Source organism: Carassius gibelio, chromosome A7 (assembly GCF_023724105.1).
Source record: "Carassius gibelio isolate Cgi1373 ecotype wild population from Czech Republic chromosome A7, carGib1.2-hapl.c, whole genome shotgun sequence".
In the NCBI taxonomy this organism is placed as follows: domain Eukaryota; kingdom Metazoa; phylum Chordata; class Actinopteri; order Cypriniformes; family Cyprinidae; genus Carassius; species Carassius gibelio.
This window is the reverse complement of record NC_068377.1, coordinates 31606261-31626863: the sequence shown is the minus strand read 5'-3', so window position 1 is coordinate 31626863 and position 20603 is coordinate 31606261. Positions and strand designations below refer to the sequence as shown.

Sequence of the window (20603 nt, the reverse complement as noted above, 5' to 3'; positions counted from 1 at the left end):
AAGAAGTAATAATAATAAAATTATTAATAATAAAACGTTTCTGTTCTTTTATTATCCTCCTGTCCTAACTTTTAATTTTGAACGATGACTGAAGCCTTGTATAAAGGGCATTTCTTGTGCTTATTGCCATCTTTTGATACATCGTTGTTGTATTCCTCAAATGTAAGTCTCTTTGGATAAAAGCATCTGCCAAATTAATACATGTTTATTATTATTATTATTATTATTATTATTATTATTATTTATTACCACCAGTACAAATTATTTTAAATGTATTCATTTCGATTAGGCATTTTAATTCATGTTATATATCATGTCAATGTAAATATAGCGAAAATGTAATCGCTTTGTGTAAGTTAGCTCATATATATATGGAATAATATATTATACATATATTATATTATACATAACTGAATGTATGTTTCACTGTGACACACAAAGGAACCTTCGGCTGTTATTGTAGCGCCTCCCCCGAAGTGTCTTCTCGAAGTGTCTGTAAAAGCTGATCTGAGATCAGCAGCAGCGCTACCTGGCACTTCCCTTGCCACTAAAGAAAAGGACGTGGACTTCCGGTAGGCTGAGGCTCTAGGCAGCAAGTTATACAGTGTTATCAAACCGCTTCGTCAGTCAGTAGTTTTCATATTTCGGGCGCTCATTCAGTCGTGTTTTCGTGTTTCGTTCAGCGGAAGTGTTCGCAGGAGGATTGTCTGCTGCAGTCTGCGGTCGAAAGAGACACTAACTGGAAGAGCCAGTCTTGGGCGAATTAAAACAGGTTCTGCTGCATTCTAGGACACTCCGATCCTTTTTTTGGATGTATTGGCAGCATTAAATGCATGTTTATTGGCGTTAAATTACTTTTTAATTTGTCCTCGATACATAGGGAAGCTTGACATTTCCGCTTCACAGGAGATAAACAACGCTCGGCAAGAAAGACAGGAATCTCGGCCTAAACATCATCATGTTGTTGCGTAAAGTTACTCAGAGTCCCGCGATCTGCAGCTCTGTCTTCCGTCTACAACCAGCTATTACAGGGTGAGATCCATATTTTCATTCGGCTCGAGCTTATTATTATGTAAAACAAAAAGCTTTTCTCGTTATCTGAAGGGTGAAACAAATATCGAATACACCGAAACTAAGATAATTAAAAATTGTCCCCTGAATGAACGTGTGTGTATTTTTTATGTGTGTGTGTGTGTGTATATATATGTATGTATATATATATATATATATATATATATATATATATATATATATATATATATATATATAAATATTATTATTATTATTATTATTATTATTATTGTTTTAATGATTATTATCTATGTAGTTAGATAGATGGATAGTTAAACATGCAGAAGTGATTAAGACAATATATGAGTTATAAAATGTTATATTTCCAACTTTCTCTCCTTTGACAGAGTGCAGCGCCAAACTGGAGCTCTTGTGGCAGTGCGAAATGCTCGTTTTTACGCAAGTCAGGCCGCGGAGGTGAGACATATCTTTGTAATGTATTCATTATCACATTTCCAAACATGGGTTATGTCACAGAGTCAGTTCAAGTAGTTTATCACCAGAACTGATACGCAGATCATGCTGTGGCCAATCTGGGTCGGTCAGGTCCTGTGGAAAAAAAGACAGGTGCTTGTCCTCCGACACCCATTAGTATAAATCTGGAGTAAAGTTCACATGACACACGGGATCTTGGCACTGGGTGTTTCGTCATATGGTCTTACGTAAATATTGTGGTTGACTTAAACAAAATCAGATGCTACATTTCAGAATAAATATTCAGAGTAAGGAAAATATAAAAATATTATTATGGTTGATTTACTATCACACGTCTTGTGTGAATGAGGTTATTTGTTTGTATGTGAGAGAAGGTTTAGAAGGGAAAGTAATATGATCCTTGTCATTGCTCTCTGCTGGACTTGGCAGCCTTTTTTTTGTCTCAATGTCAAGTCATGGAAATCTTTGTCACTTTGTACTTGAACCCATCAAACCGAAAAGGGTCTTCAGTAGAAGAGCTTAGAAAGCAATATTAACCCAATAGTTATTAAGTACTTAAAAAATTGAATGCTGTATATTTCTGTGTAGTTTTGTTACATGCATAACAGTAACTTGAGGTTGTTATTTTTACCAAGGCCGTTCTGGACAAGAATGTAGTCGGCAGTGATGCCACAACGACAGCTGAGAAGGTTGATAAGATGGCTATTGTGGTACGTGAGTGTATGTGCTGGATTCAGTCACATTGTGCATTGATTTGAGAAGGAAATCTTATAATAACTGCAAATGCTGCTTTTTATTCTCTTGAGATATTTTCTGATGAGTTAATATGATGCCACACACTTTCATGATCTTTCTGTAATATAAGGGCAGTGTTGTTATTTTGCTGTAAGAGGCTCATAACTTTTTCCCACCAGGAGTCAAAGTCATTCGCTGTGAACATGTTCAAAGGGCAAATCAGCACTTCTCAGGTTTTCCCCTTCCCCTCAGGTGACTCCAAAGTCTTTTTTTCCCCTGTGCTAAAGTATGTTTTAGATTGGCCTTGTATTATTGTTTTGTCGCCAGATGTTAATTTCAATTTTTCATGTTTGTTAAAGCTGGGAAATGTTGATTTTAGACTGATTTTTGCTTTTAAATGTTATAGTATTGTTTTGTTTTTTTTGTAGTGTCAATGCATTATATTGACACATCAGTGTTGCTGAGTGTGAGTTTACGGTCTTTTTTGTCCTGAATATTTTCTCATTCGTCCATGTAGTGCTCAATGAAGAGCAGTCACAGTTCCTCAAGGAGTTAGTTGGGCCATGCAGTAAGTTTTTTGAGGTAAGTTTATTTCACCTATCTCTCTATTTTTTATTTTTTTGTACACTGATTTCCTTAAATATTTGCAAACACTCATTGTACATAGCATTGAAAACAATGGAAAAATGTGAGAAAATTAAGCTCAAAATTAAATCTTGGGAAAGCGTCCCATATTTGGACAAAACAATATTTATACTATCCACCTTTATTCTAAAGGCATTTAAAGTTGTATTACCTCCAAAACATTCTTTTAATATAATAAACTAAAATGTAGCTCACATGAAACTGAGATTTTAGCACAAATATGTTAGCAGTCAAACGTTTTGTTTTTGCAATGTTACTGTGTGTGTTTCCAGGAAGTGAATGACCCCATGAAGAATGATGCTCTGGAGAAGGTGGAGGAACACACAATGGAAGGCCTGAAGGAGATGGGAGCTTTTGGTCTTCAGGTGCCTGCAGATCTTGGTGGTGTGGGACTCACCAACACACAAGTAAGATCACAGATCCGTTTTCATTTTTCTTCCATTTGAGAAGGAGGTAGAGACAAAAACAAATAGAAACCTAGAGATACACATGAAATTTATGCATATACCACTCTATTAACAGTATGCCAGGCTGGTGGAGATTGTTGGGATGCATGATCTGGGTGTGGGCATCACTCTTGGGGCCCATCAGTCCATTGGCTTCAAAGGCATCCTGCTTTTTGGTAACCCTCAGCAGAAAGAGAAGTACCTTCCAAAGCTGGCCACTGGTGAGTAAGCTACTGTGTGTTTGATAATGTGAAGAGCATACACAACAACTGCACCTATGATTAACTGTGACTTAATATAGAATTTAGAAATAGCCATAATATTATGGTATATTTTGTACTATCAGTGATCCATCTTGTATTGTAAAACTTATTTTCTGTCTGACTCAAAGTCAGCTAAAAATATTCCAAATGGGGCTGTCATGACTGAAAAATTGGTCGATGATTAATTAGAAAACACATAATTGCAAACTATGATTTAAGTAATTTATTCATGTTGAATAAACTTTATAAAATGCATTTTAAAGCATGTAAACAAATATTGCACAGTAGTAGACTGTAGACTAAACTTGACTGCACAGTAATTGCGCTTTTCACAAATATAAAAATAATGTTACTTAACTTTTAAGATTAGTAGACCAAATCTAAACATTGTAAGAATCTGACATTGAAAATCCCATAATGAGCAGACTTCTTAGAAGGAGATTCGATTCAGTTTGATTCAACTTTATTTCCAGACTCAAGGTCCATAAGCAATACACATAAAATAAATATATATATTTATACCAATGTTTTCTCATAAGTGACTGATATCGCACCACAGTAAGCCTAGGATTTCACAGCAACATTAAAATAACCGTCCGACTGACAAATGAATTTATACATTACATCACATTAAATTTCTCATTAAAGCCGGAAAGGATTGTACTCTTACCTTACAGAATATCACTTGCATTGCTCCACCTGTTTTTTTTTTTTTTAAGCAGGATTCACAGATTGTCAATGTAAGCAACCTGAAACTTGCATAAGCTTTCTTTAAACGTAACTCACAAAGGAGCAGTATGAAAATATGTAGGATATGCTGTAAAAAGATATATCTTTACCTGATCCGAACACACAATTTTCTCACCAACATATTTGCTTGAGCACATAACATACAATGCTGCCTGTACATTTCCTCATCATCGCTCACTCATTTTATCATTGATAGTGTGACACAAATGTTTTGTTTTAGTGCACATATTTAATACTTGCCCTGACAGATAAAGTTAAGATCTTTATCTTCTTTGTTAAATAATAACTCTGCCCTGTGTGTTTTTGGTAGGAGAGCATATTGCTGCCTTCTGTCTTACTGAACCAGCGAGTGGTTCTGATGCAGCCTCCATTAAAACCAATGCAGTTCGATCCCCTTGCGGCCAGTACTACACCCTGAATGGAAGCAAGATCTGGATCAGGTGTGTTCGATGTGATTTGACTTTTAAATGCACACAAACACCCACACACACATTGGGTCTCATTCATGAAACACCAGCAGAACGAATTTTTGTGTAAATCGCAAAAAAGTGGTTTTGGAGTAAATTTTCGGATTCATTAAAACGTTTGTATTTTCCAAATGTTAGGGGGTACGAAAGAAATCTACACCTGCTCCCAGCCACGCGTAAATAGTGCTTTTAACCTCTGAACGTTTTGCTCATTAATACGGCTGCATTTTAATTCACCTTAATCGGGTACATATTTACACAGCATTTTGAAAAAAATATTATATATATTAATTACATACGGTCTTTCTTTTAACTTTTATTATGAGAGCCAGTAATAGGATCCTTAATATGCTGCCAAACTTCCGTTTTTAGGACCTGATACGCCACTAGTACGCTTGAAAATAAAATGTGGCGTTTTGAATGAACTTCTGATAATAAAACTTCGAATTCTGCAGCTGAGAAATGTTTCTTTTTCAGTCGCTTTTGAGAAGACATGTTGAAATCCTTCGTTTGGTGTCATAATATGATGCTCATATATAGTTGTCAGTCGGATTTAATAGGCGGGATTTATGGTAATTGAGAGTGAGCGTGCACGCGCGTCCCATTTACGCCTGATTGGAATTCATTAACACACACACACATTTCACTATCACATCTGACGTTTACGAAGTTTTTATGAATCAGGAGAAGAGTTTTCGGGAAGTTCTCTTTACGCGCATATTTACTCGTATATTTACGAATGTTTCATGAATGAGACCCATAGTGTGGTGGCAGAGATGTTCACCTCTCACCTTGTGGCCACTAGGGGGCATCATCACTTAACAAATTACAGGCTGGTTCATGTCATGTATTGGATGAGCTCATCTTGCCATTAATTGCCTCTCCTAGCAGTACAGTCATTCAAAACAGCGTTTCTGGTCATGTGTGTGTGTGTGTGTGTGTGTGTGTGTGTGTGTGGTGGGTTACAGCCTGAGAACTTCCACAGTGCATTTTAGCTCTTAAATGCATATGTTTAATAGCGTGAAGATCTGTTATAATTAGTGGAGCTTAGCAGGCATCGTTTCTATTGTTCATCCTGGAGGCAAAGGGGATTTTCTAAACCCCTAACCCTAAACCCCTTTACATTTTGAACTTTGCCACACTTTCCCGATACAATCACATTGTGTAGCTTGATGAGGTGAGGTGTTCTGCTACTTGTTAAATTAATGTGAAATATAATTTTGGGGGCTTGATGGAAGTAAAATAGGCAACAACAAAAAAAAACAATTAAATTAAGTATTAATTATAATTACAGTATAATATTGTATGCTTGTTATTATAGTCCAGGCTTAAGCCCTGTTCACACCAGAGAACGATAATTATAATGATAATTATATTAGCGTCCACCAACACACAGTTTGGTTCTGTATATTATAACCATGCATTCCCGTTTTGTCAAAATTGTGTGGATTCTTTCATCCATTAGCTTTAGAATGCAACACATTCTAACAATATGTAACCGGTGGTCCCTCCTCTATCTTTCCATCCACAAAGGGGTCCTTGGCCTGAAAAAGATTGAAGTCCCCATCATATTGCATTACTGATAATAAACAGGTTCTTTGCCTCCTCTGTCTTAGTAATGGAGGCATTGCTGAGATCTTCACTGTGTTTGCAAAGACTCCCATGAAGGATGAGAAGACTGGAGAGATGAAGGACAAAATTACAGCGTTCATTGTGGAGAGGAGCTTCGGAGGAGTCACGCAGTAAGTGCTGGGTTTGCCTCGAAGCAGTTCTCTGATCAAGAATCTTTCAAGAGTTGAAATTTTCCCTCTGTCATCATCATCTTTCTTATCTCTTTATCTTCTGTTCTTTCCAAATTCACTTCAAATGCATCATCTCTTTTTCTTTGTCTCTCAGTGGTCCACCTGAGAAAAAGATGGGCATTAAAGCATCCAACACGGCAGAAGTGTATTTTGAGAATGTGCGTGTCCCTGCGGAGTGTGTGCTGGGAGAGGTTGGAGGTGGATTCAAAGTGGCCATGAACATCCTCAACAATGGCCGCTTCGGCATGGCCGCCGCTCTCTCTGGCACCATGAAGGGTGTCATCTCCAAAGCGGTGCGTATGTGTGCATAAGTGAGCGTTATCTGATGTTTGTTCTGTTTGTAAGCTGTTGGCCTCATTGATGCCTGTTCCAGCAAGTTTTTCTCGCTTTTTCATTTCCTCTTCTCGTACTTTGTTCATCTAGCATGCTGTTTTGTTAGCGCCAATGTAAGGCCACTTCCTCCCACCCGCCAGCACCCCATCATCCTCACTTCCTCTGCTTAATATGCAGGGAAATTCCTCAGCACACAGTGCACTGTCCCCGTGCTACGTGGCATCGGAGCTTGTATTGGCACATGCCTCACCACAATTTTCCAGCGTATTTTTCTCTCGTTGCTCATCACAGTTGGCTAATTTCTTAAAAGCTTATGTATGAAAGATATGATTTCTTGGCCAACTGATAAAATACAGCTTGAAGGCAATATGTATTGTACAAGAACAGGATGCTGGTGCACCTATTGCAATATGCTTTCATGCAATGTTTAGTTGCTGAGTGATTGAGGGCTAAAACAGTTTTCTCGGCGAGGGAGGAGGCGACTTCTCGACAGCCTCGGTGCTTTCTCTTACCACAGGCATCTATGTTTGTCTCTGTGTTTGTGTATCTGTCTCAGACCAGGAACTCTTGAAAGTTGAAACTTAGCATTGATCTTATTCACTGCAGTACACTTGCCCTGTGAGTCTTCACTTGCTAGTCTGTTTTAAGGTTAGATTCAGCATAGCAAGTGTCAAGTCATACAAAGGAAGCATTTGGGAATGCATCTGCTGTAAAACCATACCCTCATATTATTTGATAAATTTGATTTTTATTTTTATTTTTTCAAGCTATTATTTCAATTTTCCATGTTCACCAGTTGCATAGTCTCTATATTTCCAGTTATGTTTTTATTTTATTTTCTCTCAAAAAGGTTGACCATGCTGCTAACCGGACTCAGTTTGGTAACAAGATCCACAACTATGGTGCTATTCAGGAGAAGATGGCCAGAATGGCAATGCTTCAGTATGTGACCGAGGTGAGCTTACTTACAGCTTAGTCACATGTTGACTTTCCCCTCAGGGAACAATGTCATTTGAAAGTCACACACACCACCTACTAACTTTATCAGTGGTTCCTAACCTTTTATTCACCCCCCCCCCCAAATTAACCATTGTTATTCCACATAAATCATGATAACTGGAGTTGAAACCACAAATATAGCACTTCAATGCTATATTAAAAATTCAATCATATGAATTCTAGTTATTTGTATGAAAAGCAGTAGTCTAAATACATTTAGTATAAATTAACAAATGCTATAGCTTAATCAAAAAGATACTGTAATTATATTTCATTACTCTTTTAATATGTTTAATACAAAGCTACATTAATAATATAATAGAATTTGATATATCTTACATTTCTGACATACCATGGTGCCGTTAGTGTTACTAGAGTAAATACATGGTAAATGTCATGATTTGTAGATTCAAAAGCCGGTTGACTGTATCGTTGCACACAGTGTTGCTGCTGTTTGTCAGTGCTGTTTCATCTGGCGTTAATCTATTTTAAATCATTTGTGTTTTTGATTGAATTCAGTCGCTTCACACTGGATTTCACTACTCTTTTTAGTGCTCTCGTGATTCATCAGCGAGTAAACACATCTGCTTTAGTGATCTCGTGCTGCCGTGTAAACTCTGAACTACTTCATATGAGTAGTGCTGTTTTGTTCCGCTTTTCACACATAAACATTTATCACAATCTTATCATTTTATCATAATTATTGTTCTCATTCAACAACCCGCCCTACGGTGGGCACGGACTATGTGACATCCTTTTATAGAGTCAAGTAAATGCAGCTTATGTTTGATCCCATACATTAACCATATTTTACACAGTCCAAAGGTGAAGCATCTCTAATGGTCAGTGAACTCTTCATGGACTTTGCAGAAATCAGTGTTTTAGCTGTGTACACTTGCAGAGCTCAGTGTATGAATGTCTTACTTCCACTTGATTTAGAGGAAGTGGGAGCTTCTCCATCATTTCTGAACGATTTGAATGGGCCACGTGGTGTAAAACGTCTAAAAATACATAGCCTATTCATCATCTGTTGTGTTTTCTGTGTCAGTTTTCCATTACATTAAGCAGTTTATTTGTTCAGAACATTTTTATTGATGCTTCTTTTTTTCCCTCCTTTCTTCTTTTCTCCATGGACTTAGTCCATGGCTTACATGGTTAGTGGGAATATGGACAGCGGAGCCACTGAGTTCCAGATCGAGGCGGCCATTAGTAAAATCTTTGCTTCTGTAAGTGTTTAACATTGTTCAACCCAATTGTTCTAGTATTCAATCCCACATTAATATTTTGGAAATCTAACATTTTTGGAAGTCTAAAGAATATTTAGCAAATTTACCATTGCTGGATTTTCCTCTAGGAAGCAGCTTGGTTGGTGACGGATGAATGCATTCAGATCATGGGTGGAATGGGATTCATGAAGGTCAGTGTGTGTGTGTGTGTGTGTATGTGTTGATCGCATTGTGATCATTAAAATGTAAAATATACATTAAAATGTAATCAGATTTATTTTCAGAAAGCCATACTTCTATGTCCATAATCCCTTAAAGAAACAGTTCTCCCAAAAACAACAATTTCCTGAAAATGTATCACCCTCAGTCCGTCCAAGAGTTTCTTGGTTCTTTGGAACAAATATGAAGATATTTAGCATTACATCACTTGCTCACCAATAGATCCTCTGCAGTGAATGGGTGCCGTCAAAATGAGATTTCAAACAGCTGATAAAAACATCACTATAATCCACACAACTCCAGTCCATCAATCAATGTCTGACCATCATTAAGACTCTTGTTATCGGCTCCGGTTATCTAAGTCCACTATCCATAATATTGCTTTTTCTACTGAAAAAGTTGTCTCATCTGAATCAGGTGAGAAGTATGCTCAGATCAAGCACCATTTTCAAGAAAAAACGGTTCTAAATGAATTTGTTGTGGATTTTGCTGTGAAAGGATAACAGGGTTAAGGGATAATGATTCCTATTTTGGCTAGAAGTAATGGTCTAAAGATTTTTATGAAGGATCTGTTTCTTATACACACGCCACTTTCCACTTCACAAGACATTAATTGATGGACTGGAGTCACATGGTTTACCTGTGGGTTATTGTCATGTTTTTCTCAGCTGTTTGGATAGAATAGAATAGAACCTTCTGACACTGCAGAGGTTCTATTGGTGAGAAAGTGAAGTAATGCTAAATTTCTCCAAATCTGTTTCAACAAACAAACAAACTCCTCTACATCCTGTAAGTTAGTGAACTTGCAGCAAACTTTCCTATTTGGGTGATGTATTCCTTTAATGCTTTCAAATAGAATTTTTTTAGGGCTGGTATGCATGATTCTCTGGTTTTAGATCAAGTTAAATTGTATTTATTATTTTGTGTATCAGATATATCAGTGCCAAAAATACATGAGATAGATAAGGTTTTGTTGGTTTTCTTCAAAGATGTTTGTCAGCTGCTTTTTCAGAAACCAGACTCTAATTATGCTGCAATAAGGTTGCAACATAAGTGTCTGCGTTGTGACTCAAAATGTGAACATTGAAAAACACCTACTGTGTGGGCAATCACCCCCTCAAGGCCTATATGTTCTGTCCCAGTGTGGTGGAAAAACTGGAGGTGTCTTGCAAAGGAAGACCTCAGCAACAATATGATTGGTTAGTGAGTGAGGGACATGGCAGTGCTAACCTTTCACACCGCAGCACAAAACCATACACAGATAAAATTGGTCTTTGCTAAATGTAGGTCACGTCTGGAAATTGATCGTGGCTGTGTTGTGTTGTATTGGTTTTTTTCTTCTCTTGTGTCAGTTAGAATGCAACGTGCAGATGCAGCCTCTAGCCAATGATCAAGATGGGATGTCTATGCTAATTTCCAGAGAAGAGTTTAATCAGTTCCTCTTAGTTTGTGTCTTTTTTTGGTCTACTGATCTGATAAGAACCACAAGTCTCTCAGCTCCACTTGTTGTTATACATACATAAATAATTATTTATATACACCTTTTTATACTTTATATATAAAAGATAGATAGATATGCACAAACACACACACAATTTTTTTTAATAATATATTTTAAAATGTAATTTTATCCCTGCTTCCTGCTAATTATTATTCTCAATGACTCGGTGCTCCATTATTAATAATGGTTCTTATTAAACCTGAAAACTGTTTTTGCTATCGTGGTAACCATTATACATTTTATTTTAAGAATTGTTTGGTCAATAGAAAGTTCAAAGAACAGCATTTATTTGAAATATAAATCTTTTGTAACCTTATAAATGTCTGTTCTGTCACTTTTAAACCATGTTTAACTTCCCCTTGCTTTATAAAGGTGTTATTAAAGTGTTGTTTGTTTAACTTCCCCATAGAATGTTAAGCAGCAAATAAAGTTTTCAACATTGATAATATATGTATATATATATATATATATATATATATATATATATATATATATATATATATATATAAGTTTGAGAACTTAATTAGCAAATTAGGACTGTTTCTAAAGAATCACATGACACCGAAGACTGAAGTAATGGTTGTTGTGAAACTTGTTGCTGTTGTGAAATTATTACTGTCTTTATTGTATTAATCATGAAATAAATGCAGCTTGGGTGAGCATAACAGACTTATGTGGGAGGTCGTGGCCTAGAGGTTAGAGAGTTTGACTCCTAACCCTAGGGTTGTGGGTTCGAGTCTCGGGCAGTCAATACCACGACTGAGGTGCCCTCGAACAAGGCACAAAACCCCCAACTGCTCGCCGGGCACCGCAACATAAATGGCTGCCCACTGCTCCGGGTGTGTGTTCACGGTGTGTGTGTGTGTTCACTGCTGTCTGTGGCACTTCGGATGGGTTAAATGCAGAATACGAATTCTGAGCATGGGTCACCATACTTGGCTGTATGTCTTGTCACTTTAATCTTAATTATAAAAAAATGTTCATGTACTGTATTTCTCACACAATTGCGATAGCTTTACTTCCATCATCAGGATTTTTTTATTTTTATAATTGTCGTGTTCTCATGTGTTGTGTAATATCCTGTTTAAACTGAATTAAAATAATGGATCGATTATTTTTGTGGGAATTCAACACAGTCTCACACTCACATGATACAACATGTTATTGGTGCAGGACGCTGGTGTGGAACGAGTATTGAGGGACCTGCGAATCTTCAGAATCTTTGAGGGAACCAATGACATCCTGCGACTATTCGTAGCGCTCAACGGCTTCCAGGTAAAAGGGGAAAGAAAAACACTGCTGAGAACATAACTGCCTGCTTCCTGTACTGCAAAACCACCTAAAGTTTACAGCACGTGTGGTTGTTGACATCTGGTGCTACTAAAAACTGTATGGAAATTACATTTCAAATGTGTGTTCTGTTCGGTAGAATGCAGGCAATCAGCTAAAGAGCTTGCAGAAAGCTCTGAAGAACCCTTTTGGTAATGCTGGGATGTTGACGAGTGAAATCACAAAGCGAGCCAAGAGGTTAGACCTTCATATCTCTAAAAACATTTGCAAGACATTTTGTTTTGCATTGTCATGTACTTTGCATCATCTTGATAAACCTCCAATATGTCTGTCTTTATCTCTCTGTCTCTGACAGGAAGGCAGGCTTGGGGACAGGACTGAGTTTGCAGGGAACGGTCCATCCAGAATTAAACCACAGTGGAGAATTGGTAAATTAAAGCAAAGCCATAGTGCTTGGACAACACTGAGATGTTCATCCAGTGCTGGAATTATATTTATTCAGAAGTAATCGTATTGAAACTGCTAGGATACCAGCAAGAATACCAAAGCTTAAATAAGATGTAGATCGCAGGGCTTAAAGATCATGTTTTTCCCCTCTCTTAAAGACTGTTAAAGCCATCGAGCAGTTTGGAGCTGTTATTGAAGAGCTTCTCCTGAAACATGGAAAGAGAATCATTGGTGAGGGATGTGTTTGCATAGTGCTGCTAGATTATATTATTTGCTTTAGTCAGTGCTGGGAATGTGCTGTGGACTTTTTTTTGTGTGCGTGTGTGTTTTTCAGGTCAATTCTTCCTGTTGTTTTTTGCTTTCATTTTACATGTTTTCCTTATTACACCTAAATATTGTGTCAAAAGCTTTTGTCAGGTGTCCATATGGGCATGTGGCTTGAACCTTTCTCATTGTGATTGTTCATGTGGCTTTTTAGATGAACAGTTTGTTCTGAAGCGAGTTGCAGACTGTGCCATTGATCTGTACGCCATGGTTGTGGTCTTGTCCAGGTAAGTTATATGTATAAATCTACATAACAACTGCTCATACTCAGGGTATGGTGTTTTTTTTTTAAACCCTAGCCCGAAGTGTTTAACTTCGACATCATTCATACTACTGATGTAAAGCTAACCTCAGATCATACAGCTTAAAAAAGGAAATAAGTGCTATTACTAAAAATAGCAGTAAGCTATTTTGGACCGTTAGCTCAAGCTTTCCTTCTAAAAACATACAAGTCTGGTTGTTTATGTATAAATGAATAGAAAATGTAAACTGGATGGTCATGCATTACTGAAAATACAGGTGTTAATCGCTTAATTAAAGGAGAGATCATTCAGCTTTACTTAAGATATAACATTTGCACTTGTTTCATCGTTTTCCTTTCTCAGAGCATCCAGGTCTCTCAGCCAAGCTCACCCTTCTGCACAGCACGAGAAGATGCTGTGTGAAACCTGGGTTACTGAGGTCAGTGTTCAGCATCCATGTTTATTTTTTTTACTTCTCCTTTAACTTCTTCCCATCTTTAAGCATTAATCTGCGATTTCTTTCCTTTAGGCCCATGAGAGAGTCATGCAGGACATCAAGTTCCTCAGGTCAGGGTCATCCAAGCAGATCTTCAAGAACTTGCGTGCCATTTCTGCTGCTGTGGTAGAAAACGGAGGGGTGGTATCTCCTCATCCTCTGGGCTTTTAAATCACCCAAGCATCTCTTCTCTAACCAGTCAGTCACACCTGCCCATATCTCTTAACCCAGACTGTTCAGTGCTCCAATCCATAATGAGTGGAGTCTGTCACATTGTGTACTTCGACCACAGGAGTGCTTTAATGTTTTATAATAATGTATGTAAATTAATGAGTAGGACTTGCAGATTTGGGTGTACGTTGAAGATCAGTTAAGTACTTTTTGTATATGTTATCAAGCCTAAATAAAAAATATATATAATAATTATAATAAATTAACCCATGGTGAAACCTAGTCTGCTTTGAAGAGCGTTAAAGCTCTGACTGAAGTACTTCAGACTCGTCAACAAACCTCAGCCCAATATCCGGTCTAGCTGCTATTTTGCAAATGTTTTCAATATGTCATTGATGGACAACATTTTTATTTATCGGTTTTACATTGAACCTCACCTTTAGCTGAATCCATGGTTTTAATGTGAAGCGTCGTATCCAGACTTACCCAGAAGTTTTTTCTCACAGCTAAAAAAGAAACTCTGTTGAGTCTCATATCATGAACAAGTCATTTGTCTCTGTTACTAAGAAATGTTTTGTTTTGGTGAACTAAATAACATTATGATCTTAACATAAATACAAAAGATCTTTATTAAAAATGGCCAATATCACATAAACGTCTGTAATTTAGAAATTACACAGATGTATGATGCCTGTGAGAGATGTATGTTTGTTCCTCCTGTTGGATTTTTTTGTAAAGCCATTTATTTTAAATGATTTTTTTCCCTTTCATTTTCTGTTGCATTTCCCCTAAGGCATGTAATTACTAATAAAGCAAACATACAAAAAACACCTGTTAACAATCCAGCTGCACTGGCCTGTTGTAATTATAAATACTCACTATATGTTGCAGTGCTTAACAGTATTTGAAATTTCACAGAATCGAACGTTTTGGCCTTTCACCAGTGCATTAGCCTGTGAATGCAGTATTATATTGTAAATAGACAGTTTACAGGAAACCGTAAAAGAGCATTAGTGACCTTATTAAGCCAGTGTGTCTTGACAACTCAAGGTGCAGTGGTTACAAACCATATATCAAATACTACAAACCTGCCACCAGTTTAACAACACATACATTACAACTGAACCTGTTTCACAGTCAAGTTTAGTTTGTTTACTTGGGTCATTAGCTTATATGTATATGACTGCGAAATACTGTTAAGTTTTGCCAGTACAAAGGATACAAGAGAGAAGACATTGGTATAGCTATTAGAAAAGTAAGAATTCTGATCCTTGCTGCACAATTGTTACTGGTTCGCATGACAATATGTCACTGGTACTATTTACAGTTAATGTTCATTTAAAAATCACAGTTGACTTAATCTTCAGCTCTCCATTTGGCAAAATTAATTCTTGAACACCATGTAGTTGCTGTAATATAGTCCGACTTAATGAATTCATGTCTTGAACAATAGAAATTCTCAGTTTTCTGAAAGTCACAAGTTTGTTTTCTCAACAAAAAATCCCAGTCTCTGTAAAAAAGAAAATCCAAATCCATCTTAATCCAAAGATGTCACACAGTCGTCTGTGAGATCTCTCTTGATAATAAAGTCTCTGAAGTCATTCTCCGCTCCCTGAAATAAACCCAATATGTAAAATTAACAAAAATTCCAGCATGGATTTCATATCATGAACAATTTGGTGGTCAATAATTTTTCAGTATGGCCGTTTCATTGTAATGACTGCTGAGAGAAACCTGCCTGGGCTGGTTTACTGGTCTTGGCTGATTTAATATGGCCTCCCAGCCTGTAAAAACCAGTCTGATCCGGCTGGGAGATCAGCAAACCAGTGTAGAGAAGACATTTTCTTTATTTTTGTCAGTAGTTTCTCAGGTTCGAAAACATGTCAGATGTGAGTATGTGACTTTTGCCTGATAAAACCATCAAGTAATTCAAAGTAAGCACTAGTACCCTTCAATAAATATATAAGCAATCTTTCTAAATCTTTAACATAGGTCTACAACTACTGTTTAAAACTTTAGGGTCAGTAGATTTATTATAAATGGAAAGAATGCTTTTCTCAGCAAAGATGCATTAAAATAATCAAAAGTGACTTTAAGACTTGTTTACAAAAAGATATCCATTTCAAATAATGCTTCTATTAATCATAGAATCCTTAAAAAAATTAGTTATCAACGGATTCCACAAACATATTAAGCACCATAACTGTTTTCAGCATTGGTTATAATAAGAAATGTTTCTTTATCAGCACATCTGCATGTTAGAATGATTTCTGGAGGATCATGTGACCCTGAAGACTGGAGTAATGCCTGCTGATAATTCAGCTGACAACACAGGAATAAACTATTTTATAATATATTAAAGTAGAATTTGGATATTGTTTTAAAAACTTTAGAGCTGAAGTTTAGATGGCGTAGACTAAATTAACAATGACAGATGTTTACAGTTTGATGTGGAAACAGATTTGTGCCTCCCACACAGACATGTACTGTATCAAAATATTTATCTTGTGGACCAGAGTATATATATTCTCCTGAGTCCAAGCAAAAGAAACTATTTAGAATCCCATACGAAGATATTTTGACTTTTGTATTATATTATCTTTTGATATGCAATGAGCAAATGATTATTATTATTATATTTCCATATTTCTATTGCTAAAACATATTTGGCCACACCCCCAAATATTTGAAATGACAAAGTATGCCAGTATGTCCCATTTAAGATCCTTTAATACTTAAAATGTTGAATAGAAATAGGTAAAATTGTACATTTTGTTTAGGACACGAAATTTTTACATCTCAGGAGGATTTGATAGTATTTAATTGAGTTAGGCTGCTTGTTTTGACTTTGAGTTGCAGGGGATTTTTTGGATGCAAGAATAGGGGCAAACATGTGAAACAGGTGGTTTTAGCATTTAGTTCAGGGATATAAACTCACTTTTCAGCATTTTTGCTTGTTTAAAGCAGTTAATGAAAGATAAAGTAGACCAGTGTTGGTGTCTTCTAGCTGTAAAAGCAATCTAAACTGGAAAATGTATTTTTCAGTGTATGACAATCCAATCAACCTAACCAATTCTTCACCAGATCACAGTCCACATAAGACCATAAGCAAAAGCAAAACATTTATTTCTTAAACCAACTTAAAGCCTTAAAAGTTTTAACTTGATGTCGAGTGCGCGTTACCAAATGCGCATAAATTGCGATGCGTAATGCGCCTTGGCAGAGACAAGTACGCGTTACATTGTTATTCTACTGTATTAACCTACCTTTGCTGGCGACGCCGATTGGGATGTGTGATGTTGACAGTCCACTCCAAAATGCGTTTCAACTGGACGGATAAACACGGGAACCGGTGATTAAGATGTTCCAGTAGTTCCTCTTTACGCAGTCCGTATACTATCGGCGCAATGCACTGCGCCAGGCTGAAGAAAGCGAAACTTATGACAGCAAAAAGCTCTTTTGTGGAACTCTCGAGTAATTCTTTGCTTTTAAGGATATGCAGCAAAAACAGTATGAAATTCGGGAGGATGAAGACGGCCAGCTGCGTGCCGTGGAGAGCGATAGTCTTACAAGCAGCCCGGTTGCGCCGGTTCAACACACCCAGACGACGCCCCTCACATAAGATCCGTACATAGCTGTACACGATAAGAACAGTACAGATGGATATTAAAACGATTTTGTGCATTTCTCCGCCTCGCAAAGATTTTCTTCCACATGACACAGTGCCATTTTCTATTTTGGGTGATAGGGTGAGAGGAATAATCAACGCCAGTCCCCATGTTAGGATCCCGATGAGCCATGGCCAGGGTTTAAAACAGACTTTGCTGTAGTGGAGCGGGTAACATATGGCAAAATAACGGTCCAGCGCCATCGCCGTGATGGTGAGGATGATATTGGAGCCGCTTGTCATCAGACCTTTGATTAGCGCCAGACATATGGTTGGCCTGGTCGCTGCTTTCAGGTAACTTTGTAAGTTAAAGCTAAAGCTGACTGCGAAGTAAACCAGCGCGGAGAACAGCAAATGGAACACGAGGACGAAGCGCGCATGGCTCCGCAGACGCACCTCGCGCACTATGGTCCAGTTGATGATCAAGTTGAAAAAAGCCAAAATGATCAAAGAAACTCCCGCTGCCCAAACACGTACGTGTGGATACGAGTTGACATCATCTGTAGCATTTGACATCCTACCGCTTCTTCAGTCCTCGCTCGTGTACAGTAGTAGAAACAAAACGTTCCCGAACAAAACGCTTTCAGCGCGTGCGGACGGTTCATTTGGCTCGACGGTGGTAGGAGTTTCTTCAAGAATCCGAATGTTCATGTGAATTCGTTTCTTGATTCTGGTCGGTCAAAAAATAAAACCTGTGGACTTCGCATAAAAGTCAAGCTAGTGATGGAAAGAGTCGCTTACTTCCCTCTCTAGAGCAGCAGAGAGAGGGAGAGAGAGAGAGAGAGAACGGAGGAGGGGCGTGTTTGAGTTGCACTCATTTCGGCGCCTTGTTGTGTGCACAGCATGTTTTCATGAGAAACGTCAAATGTGGCAAGTGTCTTATAAAAATAAAACTTTTATACAGTGAAGTTATATCGAGAGATCATACTTTTTTCAGTAGGGGACAGGACACCTAAGTGTTGTAACATAGAAGACACTTAGAGTGTTGTGTTGTTTGTAATATGTTATTGCAACATCTGTAGCTAAGCACATTTTTGCATCAAACACTTAGCCTGTATAAAGTTCCCATACAAATTAGTTTCTGAAATAGCAATTTATGGCTAAACTGTGTAATATGAACAGCCTACGCATTTGACAGGGTATGACAGCCACAATGCTATACAATTTAACATTCTGTGTAGAATTCAAATAGGTCAGATTCGTTTTGTGGTCTGCACCAAAGCGTACATGTGCAGTGCTTATCATGCTTCTGGACTGGAGCAGACTGTGTGCTCGACCTTTAACACTATCAACACTTCTCCCTTTACACCAATGACTGCACATCTAAAGACCACTCTGTCAAGCTCCGAAGTTTGCAATGACACCACGCTCATCGGCCTCATTCAGGACGGTGACGAGTCTGCTTACAGACAAAAGGTTAAAGAGCTGGCTGTCTGGTGCAGTCTTAACAACCTGGAGCTCAACACACTCAAAACTGTGGAGATGATCGTGGACTCAAGGGGAAAACCCCTGCTCTCCCCCCATCACTATCATGAACAGCATTGTGACTGCAGCAGAGTCATTCAGGTTCCTGGGCACCACTATCTCTCAGGACCTGAAAGTGAAGTGACATTCAGCCAAGTATGGTGACCCATACTCAGAATTTGTGCTCTGCATTTAACCCATCCGAAATGCACACACACAGAGCAGTGAACACACACACACACACTGTGAGCACACACCCGGAGCAGTGGGCAGCCATTTATGCTGCGGCGCCCGGGGAGCAGTTGGGGGTTCGATGCCTTGCTCAAGGGCACCTAAGTCATGGTATTGAAGGTGGAGAGAGAACTGTACATGCACTCCCCCCACCCACAATTCCGTCCAGCCCGAGACTAGAACTCACAACCCTTCAATTGGGAGTCCAACCCTCTAACCATTAGGCCACGACTTCCCCCAAAAAAGTGGGACATTCACATACACTCCACTGTTAAAAAGGTCCAACAGAGGTTGTACTTCTTTCGCCAGCTGCAGAAGTTCAAACTGCCACAGGAGGTGCTAAAAATAGTTCTACCCTGCCATCACTGAAGCCATTCTCTGCACTTCAATACCTGTCTGGTTCAGCTCAACTACCAAATCTTAACTCAGAAGACTACAGAGGATTGTCTGGACTGCTGAGCAAATCATTGATACAACCTTCCCCACTCTCCAAGAACTGTACTCATCCACAGTGGGATAAAGGGCCAGGAAAATCACTCTGGACCCCTCATATCCAGCACACTCCCTCTTTGAAATGTTGGCATCTGGTCAACGCTACAGAGCTCTGAGTACCAGAATGGCTAGACACAGAAACAGTTTATTTCATCAGGCAATGCATCTCATGAACATTTAACAATAAACATGGATCACACACTATTATACACTTATCTAACACACATACTTAGTCTACATTTCAATTAGCACATAACATACCTGTACATACAACTTTTTATACATTTGTACATACAATTGTCAATTTGTATATTTTTATTCCTTATTTACTTGTTCTATTTATTTCTTCCTTTTTTCTGTTACTGTCATTCTGTTACACTGTGGAAGCTTCTGTCATGATAACAAATTCCTCTTATGTGTAAACAGGCCTGGCAATAAAAGCTCATTCTATTCTATTCATGCTATTTAGATTATACAAAAACAAAATCTCATAAAAACACTCTTTGCAATCATATCTTGAAAAATTGTATTTGTAACAGTAACAGTAACAGTATCAAAATGTGTGAAATTACAAATGTTATTGATTGAATCTGAAGCAAATTTAACATCCAATCACAGTAACGATGCTACAAAAAAAAAAAAAAATCTGACATGAAATGTAGTGTTAGCACCGCAGTTGTCTTGGCCGGTCTTGAAGTAAAAGCCTGAGTCCTTTAGTCTGAGACCGAGACAAGACCAAGACCTGCAAAAAAATGACTACTGGTCGTATGGGTATTCTGTTTGGCCCTTTATCCTTGCAAGAAAGTAGAAGTAAATGTTAGGACAGAGCGCCACCCAGTTTTTACATTATTTATTTATTTGAAGTCAAATTAGACATTGGAAAGAGA

General features: G+C 37.9%; 2 protein-coding genes across 4 annotated transcripts; one reads left to right on the top strand and one right to left on the bottom strand.

Annotated features, from left to right (window-relative positions):
• Positions 1–544: 544 nt before the first annotated feature.
• On the top strand, positions 545–14703 carry LOC128017217 (very long-chain specific acyl-CoA dehydrogenase, mitochondrial). Of its 3 annotated transcripts, none has more exons than XM_052602488.1 (21): positions 545–772; positions 907–1032; positions 1419–1488; positions 2142–2216; positions 2421–2493; positions 2759–2823; positions 3159–3293; positions 3409–3553; positions 4656–4785; positions 6429–6554; positions 6709–6907; positions 7798–7902; positions 9086–9172; positions 9301–9363; positions 12066–12167; positions 12322–12419; positions 12538–12610; positions 12788–12860; positions 13108–13180; positions 13559–13634; positions 13725–14703. In XM_052602488.1, exons 2-21 carry the CDS (start codon positions 959–961, stop codon positions 13860–13862), a joined length of 1980 nt encoding a protein of 659 aa, XP_052458448.1. In that variant the 5' UTR covers positions 545–772; positions 907–958; the 3' UTR covers positions 13863–14703. The 3 variants fall into 3 exon arrangements, with proteins under 3 accessions (XP_052458448.1, XP_052458446.1, XP_052458447.1); XM_052602486.1 differs by having other exon boundaries at positions 881–1032; XM_052602487.1 differs by having other exon boundaries at positions 545–1032.
• On the bottom strand, positions 14468–18255 carry LOC128017218 (olfactory receptor 50-like). Its single transcript, XM_052602489.1, has 2 exons — positions 17129–18255; positions 14468–15474 (listed from the first exon to the last, which is right to left on the bottom strand). Exons 1-2 carry the CDS (start codon positions 18043–18045, stop codon positions 15414–15416), a joined length of 978 nt encoding a protein of 325 aa, XP_052458449.1. The 5' UTR covers positions 18046–18255; the 3' UTR covers positions 14468–15413.
• Between the last annotated feature and the right edge of the window lie 2348 nt (positions 18256–20603).